The 10,701-nt window shown below is 40.4% G+C and overlaps 2 protein-coding genes across 2 annotated transcripts in view; one reads left to right on the top strand and one right to left on the bottom strand.

Moving 5' to 3' along the window:
* Positions 1-2,366, bottom strand: part of LOC109969277 (protein ABHD17A-like) — a 9,446-nt gene extending 7,080 nt beyond the window's left edge. Inside the window, exons 1-3 of the mRNA XM_020616016.1 lie at positions 2,140-2,366; positions 1,291-1,370; positions 768-1,129 (exon numbers count right to left, since the gene is read on the bottom strand). Coding sequence (XP_020471672.1) covers positions 768-1,126 — 359 coding nt within the window. The 5' untranslated portion in view covers positions 1,127-1,129; positions 1,291-1,370; positions 2,140-2,366. The remainder of the gene's footprint in view (positions 1-767; positions 1,130-1,290; positions 1,371-2,139) is intronic.
* A 2,558-nt stretch (positions 2,367-4,924) lies between these two features.
* LOC109969278 (semaphorin-6B-like) overlaps positions 4,925-10,701 on the top strand; it is a 32,750-nt gene continuing 26,973 nt past the window's right edge. Inside the window, exon 1 of the mRNA XM_020616017.1 lies at positions 4,925-5,510. The gene's annotated coding sequence lies outside the window, so the exon portion shown is untranslated. The remainder of the gene's footprint in view (positions 5,511-10,701) is intronic.

The following is a 10,701-nucleotide window of genomic DNA, read 5'->3' as shown; positions in this document are numbered from 1 at the left end:
AGCTTTCATACAGTCTAAATTGTTAAAATTTTTTGATTTAGTGGGATATAAGACTGCAGTGTTTATGTATAAAGCCAGGAACAATTTATTACCTGGTGGAATTCAAAAACTATTTAATGAAAGGGAAGGGGGATACAATTTAAGACATCAGTTAAATTTAAAAATTCATGCTATACGTACAACCAAAAAAAGATTCTGTATTTCCATAAGTGGAGTAAAACTATGGAATAATTTAAGTGCGGACATAAAAAATAGTAATGGATGGATGGATCATTGTGGGTGTGGTGTATGAATGTTAACATTCTGTTATAATTCTTTAGTATATTACTTGTGTGGTGTAGAAGAGAATTATCTATGTAGAGATACTGCTTGCAAACCAATGATGGTAAGATGATGTCATGGGGTAGGACTGGATAAGTCTGACTTCTTCCTACTCCATTCAAGCATGTACTAGGTATAAGCAAATTGATATTGGATTAGCATTTGTTGGACATGTGTAAAATTATGTGTGTTGACATATCAACTGTCTTTACATGCTTGAAAGAAAGAATAAATCAAATCAATTCAAAGAAGAAGTTAGGCAGCAGGCTGAGCTTTAAGCAGGAACACTGGTAAAATGGGAAGCCCTGAGTTGTTGGAAGAGATGTGGAATATAAAAGGTATGATTGAGAATAGTGTGCTTTATTTGGTTCAGCTATGTGTTCTATTTAAAACACATGCAAAACACAGATACACAAGGACATTCAGTCTCAAGGTGTGAGTTTCACCTGGCATTGGGGGCACAGCGAATGTACATGCATCCCACCCTGTTCCCTCGGCTGGACCTGGTCAGGAATACGTCCGTCACATCCAGCTCTCTCTGCGAATACTGGAACTCTCCTCCTGCTCCTCCTCTGTCACCCCCGCTACCAGTACTCAGCCGGGATCGCAGCCCTGGGGCTCCAAGTGATGGCAGAGCAGCTCCAGAGCTGCATCCAGCAGTCCCCGTACCAGAACCTGGATCTGGGTCAGGGATAAGGGCATAGGTGGGTTCTGGTGGGAGGAAAGCCAGTTTGGCTGCAATGCGACTGGGGCAAGGGGGGCAGCAGAACAGGCAGCATAGCTCTCGTATGGACAGACCGTTCATCTTCTGACAGAAAAATAAACATGGAACAGAACAATTAGGTGGCAGAAAACTGAGAGGAAGAACAGCTTGTGACAAGCAAAGCCTTTCATTCTCAGCAAGGTTTCTTACAGTTTTCCAGTCTACTCAGGAGAAATGATAATATTGAAATGAACATATGAGCATACCTGGATTCAGAAATCCCCAGGTCTTGTAAGTAACTGGCACACAATGGTGCCAAAGTCTTCTGGGATAGTCACTGAGCCAGCTGGACCATAATAAAATAAATAAAAGGTCATATTTAAATGGCTTGTCTCTGTGCAACAACGAACTGTACATGACAACTTAAAAAGTCACAAAGACATGACCACTTAGTTGGCCTGGTCTTTAAATGTAGGTCTTTGTATGGCTTTTATGTGTTCATATGAATTGACGGATAATATATATTAAGAGGTCTGTACTATTCTTTCTAGGCATTTAGAACCAAATAAAATTAAACAGACACTGAGAAAAAGATAAACAGCAACCTTGTATCAGAGCTATGAGGAAGCGACAACCTCATTTTAAACAAAATATTAGATTCATTTAATTGACAGTATTAGTATTAGCATAACAGCAGCTCCTTAGAATTTTTAAGGCAAAAGTTACTGGCATAATTCATGTTCTGAAGCTGCTAAAATCTCAATGCGGGATTAAAGGGATTCAGATACCATGACATGATCGCGGATATTGGTAACTAATTAGATCAGCAGAGACGCGACATCTGTGCTAGTGTGGCTATATGGATGATCACGGTATTAAACCTGTAACGCTAGCCTGTGATATCGGACATATAACGAGAGCGTTATACTGAGATAGCATTCCCACAAGTGAAAATGCTGATGAGCGACATATTGCTGCGAATAATTGACACTAGCCGCTGTACAGGTTAAAGCCACCTAACAGCCAAATTATCATTCCCTATCTCGTTAGCAGGGCAAGCACTTAGCGGCAGCGGCTAACCCGCTAGCACAGCAGCCTCAAAGCTACCTACTTACCGATTCACAGTAGGTCGGCAGGTAAGCTGGTGTATCCCTGTATGTGCACGAAAGCAGCACAAGACTTTGAATATCCTTTTTGTGTTTTGACATGGATGGTTTTACGCAAGTGTATTGTCAACTGTCTATGGCTAGCTAGCTGAAATTCATTCTTCTTCTTCGTCTTCTTCTGAGGTTTATTAGCAGTTGGCAAACAATGAATTGATCCATTACCGCCACCAACTGGTTAGGAGTGTTGGTCAAGAAGCTGGTGAAACAAACAAAAAATAAACTAATAAATAAATAAAACTTTATTATGTATACATTTATTTAAACATTTTAAGATTTCACTACATTTAACTGTTTTGTTTCTTTAAATGTTACTTATTGCTCTGATAACTAAAAATAGTAGTCTACAGTTTTGAAGTATTTGAATGTATTTGTATTTTATGATTATATTTTAAAAAATACTTTCTCTGAATAGGCTTTTGTCATAAAACATCATACATATCACACTTTCAATATTGACAAAATGAAAAAAAAAATAACAACCAGAAAGGACATATTAAACCAAATATAGAAAAAACATAAAATGAACTATGCAGTATTTACTTCAAACAATGCAGCCTTTTTGTGTTTTTATATCCACCCTGAATGTGTAAAAACATATACCGACTCAGAGGTGGTATACTCAGTTATAAGTGACTAAAGGCCCTGCATTTAAAATGCTAATTCAAATTGCATAAATCTTATCAGCAAAATGAACTTGTATCAAAAGTAAAGGTACTCATTATGCTACAGAGTGAGTGAGTTATATTATTAAAGATTATGTTTTTTGATTAATACTAACATCTGAACATTGCAGTTGATCCACTTGAAGCAATTATAATTGCTTAATGTGCTGTTGGGCTGTTTATTTTGTAATTTTGTAATTTTGTACATCATATTTAGAAGCTGTCCATCTTTATTTACCTAATGGAGCAAGGTAAGGCATCTTTATTTATCTGGCACATTTTATACATAGAGGCAATTCAAAGTGAGAGGCAAGGAAAACAGTGACAGCATTAAAAACGATAAGCATTACAACCAGAATAGAATCAGTTAAGTCAAAATGAAGATAAAATATTGTTAAAATGAGATAAAATACATAAAGTGAAAATAAGGTCTGAAACAGAAATCTAGTAGTTACAGTGCAGAAGTAGAGCTTAGATACCAGACAGTCAAAGGTACAAGAAAATAACGTTTTCAGTAGAGACCTGAAAATGGCAGAGTTGGGGCACATCTAAGGTCATTGGGAAGTTGCTTCCATCAGTGTGCAGCACAGCAGCTAGTAAAAGCAGCTTCACCCTGTTTGGCTCTGACCCGAGGTTCTACCAGCTGATTTCTGGGTTTGTATTCGAGATCAGACATGTATATTGGCTCCAAACCACTGTGTGATTTATAAACTAGCAGAGGCACTTTAAAATTTATTCTGTAGGTAACCAGTAGCCACTGTAGGGATTTAAGAGCAGGAGTGATGTGCTCATTTCTCCTGGTTCTGGTTAAAACTCTGGCAGCAGTGTTTGAATGAGCTAAAGTTGTCAGTTTTTTTGGGAGGCCTAGAGAAAAGACTGTTACAAAGTCCAGCCTGCTGGAAATGAAGGTATGAATTAGTTTCTCTGTTTCTTGTCTGGGCATGAGACCTCTGAGTCTTGCTATTTGTTTAAGATGATAAAACACTTAATTAGTTATGGCCTTGATTTGAGTGGTTAAGGTCAAATTCTATATTTATCCTTATTTACTGCAGTCTGGCCATAGATACAGGACTTTAAAACAGTGAAGGGCTCACTTTGGGAGGAGTTATGTCCATTCAGCCATAGCACTACTCAACAAACTGCTTCACTGACTCTGTGTGGATAGAGATCTATCTGCATGAGTACAGCCACCAAGTTTATAATATTGTATAGCTGCATGTTTCTTTGTGTGTGTGTGGAATATGTACAGGCTGTGACAACAAATCCCCCTCTAATCTATCTATTCCCAGAAATGTAGTGAGTAGAAGTATAAAGTATTTTCCATAAAAAGGAAAAGAAAAAAAATACTCCCATTTTAAATGTAAGTACAGTACTTGAGTGGTGCATGTTACCTTCATTACTGTCCAGAATCCTTTGGCCAGTCATGTATGGAAGGTGTACAGGTTAATTTGTAAACAGGTCCCAAGCTACATGTAGTATTTTGATAACAGTTTTTTTTAGTGCTTTTGTTTTAATTCGTCAAAACCTTTTTCTGTTCAATACTTGATAAGGTTCTTAACTGAGTGCTGGTGCACTTCTTTATCTTTAAAACCTATCTTTGTATTCTGTTTAAAGAAAACAAAGTGAGTTCTTTCAGCTATACCATCCCATAGATACTGTATATGAAATGATTCTCCAGGGCACCATTGTGTTGTAGGCCCATTAACTCTTCTAACTTTCATGAACAGCTTCAAACACATATCCAGCAATGGCTTAACACAAAATGTGTGAGTGTGCATACATGTATAGGCATACACTGTGAGGACCACTTTAAGTTATATACCATGGGAGTGAGGACATGCTTCAGTTTCTCACACCCCTTCAAATAGACTTTAGGGTTAAGTGTTAGAATTTGGTTTAGGTTAGGGTTGAGGTTGGGCATTTTAGGGTAAAGGGCTACGGAATGCATTATGTCAGTGAGTGTCTTCACAACTATAGTATAGCACGGCTCTGTGTGTGTGTGTGTGTATGAGAGAGAGAGAGAGAGAGACAGAGAGAGGGGTCCTCCATTTATCATTGATCCACTGCAGGACTGTGTTTCAGTGGGTGTGAATTATGGGCCCCTGGTGTCACTATGCCTGCTCTGGGTTGGGCATTTCACCTCGCCACTGTAAATTTAAAAGGGGAATTAGAAAAGTGGATTTTGCTGACTCCTGATTTCAAAGCTATAGCCTGACCAAGTGCAGACAGCTGGCGGGTCCCCCATACAGAAGAGTTAGACAGTCCGCATTTGCAGGATTTGGGATTTCGCAAGGGTCTGAACAAGGCTGCTGGCAAAGGAAACGCATTGTGGATCACAGAAAAGCCCAGTAGGTCGTTGTTTGCACATTTAGTCTACGCACTCTTTCTCTCCCAGTAAAAAAAAAACCTTTTCTAGTTGACTGGGCGTTTTGGACGCGCTCGGTAAACGGTGATGCTACGGCGACGCGCAGGAACCGTAGAGGGAAGAGACAGGTGAGGTGCGGCTGGCGATCTGCTGTTATTTCAGAGAAGCTTTGGATACCGAGAGCCGTGGGATCCATCACCCTTTTCTCCACAGAGAGGCAGAAGAGCGACCGGAAAGGGCGAGTATAGGCGACTGGCACCTGCCTCAGCCTCCCTACCTGGCCATCTGGTGCGGTGAGTGTGCCAAATGGTGGTACTGAGAGATGGATATGTATGAGGTAGACTGGGGGTGGATGGGGCGAACAGGTATATACAGCATGTGCGCAATTTTATTACTGCCTCCGAACGAGATGCTGCATTATTACTCCCCGTGAATGGATGCCTGTATGGCATCGTCTGGACCTTGGTGGACATGAACTGTTCTTTGTGTCTGCTGCAAGTTTAACGTTTTATTGGCATATCATGTGCTTATCTTTTTTTTTTACCTTGTAGGCTACATCATTACATGTCATTGTTCTTTCACGTGTTGCATAGGATCTTAATAGTTTCCTTCACGAAGATTTTAAGTGATGTCTCACCAAATAAAGCTCACAGTACTTGTACATTATAACACTGCACTGCAATGACAGGCACAAAACCTGACTGAATTTCTTATTTAGATCTAGATGTTAGGTCGTCATCTAAATGAGGCTTATTGCTGTCAGATGTTAGTCTATATTTCATTGTGCCCTTATGTAAATTAATGGCGTTTTATTAAACGCTTGATTTAGGTTAGTGTTAACAAGAGTAAAGGTCAGATTTGATGATTTGAAGCCATAAAGTGAATTGATTATGTCATGACTCACTGACAGTATGGAGTGGCATGATGCATGCACAGCCTAAGTCACTGATATGTAGAGTCCAAATAAATAAAAGGAAATAGATTTAGACAGCTGGTGTGACTACAGATCTCTAGAGAAGACTGACACAAAATGGAAAAATACTCAATGTGAACATCTTTTGCCCAAAATGTGTCCTGTTCACTTGCTACTCAAATTGCCTATAATCACACTGCTCACTCACAACCTCTATGGCCCAAATGCTCACTCACTGCCAGCCAAGTTCTTACTGAAGTGATTTAATAGTTACATGTAAGTTATTGTTTACAACTGCATCCTTCACGCTGAAAGCTATCAAGCTCTGCAGAAGGACTATAACAGCTACCAACTGCTTTGTTTTTGTTGGTGTTCCTGTGCGAATTTAAAGGCAAAACGAGATGGATGGAGAAAAATTATTAAAGGAGGAAAGGGAGAGAGCAACATAGACAGACAAACAGACTAGGGCATAGAAAGGATATAGTGTGGCAGATAGCAATCTGGCATATAGGCTACAGGGGGATAGGCAGAGGATGTAAACAGCTGAAAAAGAAATGATGGAGCAGAAAGCACAGAGTGAACGAGCGTTGAGGGAGAGGGGCTGCAGACAGCAGTCTGAGCTGGTGTGAATGGTCTCCCTGTTATCCCTGCTGCCCACACAGACGGCTACACAGCAGCCGTGTGAGCAGGTGCTAACTCCACCACACAGCAACCGCAGGGAACAACAGGTGCAGCCACTGTTCCCTTCAGCTTCCCATTGGAAGGCAGTCTAACACCCACCCATCCCAAACACACAGCTATACCAAAGCCTTTTAACACCAAAACACCCACAACCCATACTGAACCAAATGGATGCTTCAATTTACATTAAAAAAGAAAGAGCAGGCCGGAGTAATTCAAATATAAAATTAATTAGGCTGCAAACAAAGTTGGAACCACTTGAAGAAATAAGAAGTTCAGGTAAAAGCAATCTTGCATAGAGTCTCAGGGTGAGACTCAAGTGCCCCCAGGGACCTTTAATGAGCTCTATTGATCACATAGGACCCTATTCATTCATACATGCTAAGCCGCTAACAGGACATCTCAAGCACGGGAAAAATTAGCTTGGATTGCAGCATAATACAGCCTTGCCCACAAAGAAAGTAAATCAACAGCAGATTAGTGTGGTGGGGTTGCTAAGGAGCAAGTTTCTAGAAATGTGTAGAATGACAGTCTGAGACCTTGTGTGTGTTTGTGTGTTAAACAGAATGCAGTGAAACAGGCAGAAGATGTTGTAAGGAGAGAGATGTTACCTAGCAGCTTCTCTGTTCCTATCACCCAGAGAATACATCAAGAAATTGGTGACAAATTGCCTCCCTTTACCTCTGGTACACAGAGAAGAACACTGACTGACTTAAGCACTACTTGTTTCAACACTGCTGTGCACTAAGTCCATAGTTTTCTAGTTCTGCTTTGTATCAAAAAGGAACAGCTTGTTTCTTTTGTTAGACCCGAGTTGACTTTAAACCCAGGACATGATTTCAAAGTTACCAAAAGATTTTTTTTACTTCTTGTCATTTTTAACCTATACTCCCTGTACATTTCTTTGCTTTCGCTCAGACTGGAGGTACCTTCTTAACACTCCTCTATACAGTATGGTCTTTTAGAGTTGAGATGAACTTTGAGTATCTTCTAAAGCTTGCTGTATCAACTCCCATCTGCCCTATCTGTAACCATGCTTGCCCTGAAAAATAGACAGGATTATTCACTAATATGATAATAAAATAAAGCAGTTAATACTAGTGTCAAGAGATTTTAATGGAATGCTTATTTTCCTCACAAGCAGTCAAATACTGTACAGTATCTTTGGAGGCTCCAGTTTCACACAGAGTGCGGTGTTGATCTGGGGGTAGGGCTTAGTGGGATTCTTTAGAACAAAATCTGCACTTGAAAAGGGCGCTAAAGTTCGGGGACTTGAGGGCAATAAGGTCTGATGGACACAGCCTGGCTGGCATCTGTTGTGTGACCTATTCCAGTAGGGTCCTCAGAGCGTGGACCTCAGGGAGTCACTGTGCGGGATTAAGGGGACCAGAGGGTCAAGAGTCACGCAGACATACTTTCTTTACTTGTCAAAAAGTAGCTCTTATTTTAAGGTGGGTGTTTAAACTAAACTCCCTCATGCAAAATAATCTTTTGTGTTGATCAGAGAGGCTTTCAGGATCCTGACTGGGCCCTTTTGGGCAAGTCCTTCCAGATGTTTGAAAAGGAAAGGAGCACAATGATAGGAATGTTGTGGAGCAAACTCTGTCCAATAAGCTGTATGCCATGAGATAAATATTTAGTGTCTAAGGTAGCTGCACCATGTGGTTTTGGTTGCTGTATCAGTCACATATACCGTGTAATAACCCACTGCAGTTGTTTTCAGTGTAAGAATCCCTCATATTCTCTCCCGTGCCCATGCATCTTCAGTTTTATGACTCTCTGTCTTCTCTGATTCCTCCCTGAGGTGCAGGCTCTTTTTAATGCTTCCCTGTGCACATTGTGTGGTCCCTGCACATAGCACACTAACACGTGCGGTCGTTTTATAGTGCATTGTTCTGTCTATATCATCTTAACAACATCTAGGGGTCAAGTAGATAATTGCACATACATAATTTATGATGGTGTGAATGTTAGGGTACACACATGCATATTTTATTTGTGTGTACTCTTTGTATGTTTGTGTTAGATTGTGTATTATGGTGATAAAAAGTATGAGTGAGTTTGTCCCTTCTCTTTTTGTATGCAGCTGGTCCTCCCATTTAACTGCCTGGCAATTTGGTTGTGAGTGATATCACAGCTGTTTCGATTTACAAAGATAGAGGTAGTCTAATCTCTTACCTTCTGTGATCTAATTTGCATAGCAAAATAGCAAAGTGAGAAAATGACCATCCCTTTCAGGATTTCACTGAAGCACTCACATGCGTTTTCACACAAAAAATAAGCAAATAACCAAGTAACCTTTTGTCAAATGCCACAACTGAGGCCCTTGTCTCTTTATGTCTTTGCACAAAATGAATGGTGGTATATGTATTTCTCATTAGCGTAGTCTATCCAATTTCTGCTTTTGTTGACCAGCAGACTCAGTGAGCACCTTAGCCAAAAGGATTAGCTTTAGTAGTAGCCGCTTAGCCAAAGGAATTTAGAAGTTGTTTTTATTGGGAGATAAAGGTGCATGTGAGTCTTTTGTCTCCCAGTTACTCAAGATAGTTTTGTAGCCTAATGAACCTTTGTTGTGGTGGCTAATATGTCTCTTTCCTTCATCCTGTCCTCTCCAACATCTGTCCCTTCTTCACAACAAACATAACTTTTCTCTTTTAATTATGGCTTTTCATCTGAGGCCCAGTCACAACTGAGAGGAGACGAGCAAAGCGTAGCAGAAACACAATTATACTTATGAGGCGGAGAGTTGGCTCCCAGGCGAGGTGTCTGCAGGTGTGTGTGTGTGTGCGTGTGTGTGCATCATATGCATGCTTGCACATGTCAGTCCACAAGCAGGTTCACTGACATTTTGATATCTGTTGTGTGTGGACCCCCTACTGTGAGCTGTGATCCTCTTAGCAGGCTTCTGTCAAAAGAGCTATATTTATCCTTACTGGTGATCATAGCCCACAAAGAACAACATGATGAGAATATGAGCTACCTTTGAGCCTGTGCCTGCTTCTGCACCAGCATAAGAGAAGGCACTAACAGGGTATGAAATATATGGTAATAACGCCTGCCACAGTTAGATTTTAGAGCAGGCTTTTTAGCATAGTCTTTGTTGAAGGGGAATAATGATAGGCAGGGATGTGTTGAGTAGTGGTCACTGAGAAATAGAAAGCAAACACATAAAAAATATAAGAAAAAGCACAGATATTCATGGTTGGCATCACAATTGTTGTCATGGAAACGTACAAATGTTCTTCTTTGTATTACATATTAGAAAACCAAAAAGGTTACCTTAATGGTTACGGAGTATATCAAATGCTCCACAGAGACAGATGTTGCCTTGTACGGTACAAAGGCCACCATTAACACTGTGTGACAAAAAGAATAATAACAGCATTAAAACAGGTCAAATTCATAGATGAAAAACCTTTGTCACGGTTGTGTAATTAGACCACATCTTCGTTGCTGTCGTACGGGGTGTGTGTGTGTGCATATGTTTTGCTGTGCGGTCATAGTGTGTGTCTGAGCAAGTGCATTGCATACTCATGTGCTCAGCTCTTGCTCTGAGCTGTGCAGTGAATGTATATGTGCTTACTGCAGTCAAACTCTGGTTAGTAAGGTTTGCCCTTGCTGCGGCTTTGTACAGCACCATAAATGTATGTGTGTGTTGTTTTTATGTGTATTTTGGTGCATTTCACGCCTCAGTGCAGAACCAGAAACACATTCCATACATGTTCTGTAGACCAAATATTGCTGTTTGCACATGTTTGATTGCTTTCTACTTGTGGTTCTGAGCTGTGTGTTCATCCTACTGTTTGCACATGTCCATTACCAATAAGCTGATAACTCACTCACTATATCCGTTGGCCACTGTGCATCTATCACTGGCAGCATTTGGCTTT

Source organism: Monopterus albus, unplaced genomic scaffold, assembly GCF_001952655.1.
Source record: "Monopterus albus unplaced genomic scaffold, M_albus_1.0 scaffold172.1, whole genome shotgun sequence".
Classification (NCBI taxonomy): domain Eukaryota; kingdom Metazoa; phylum Chordata; class Actinopteri; order Synbranchiformes; family Synbranchidae; genus Monopterus; species Monopterus albus.
The sequence above is the reverse complement of the archived record's forward strand: the minus strand, read 5'-3'. Positions and strand labels throughout refer to the sequence as shown.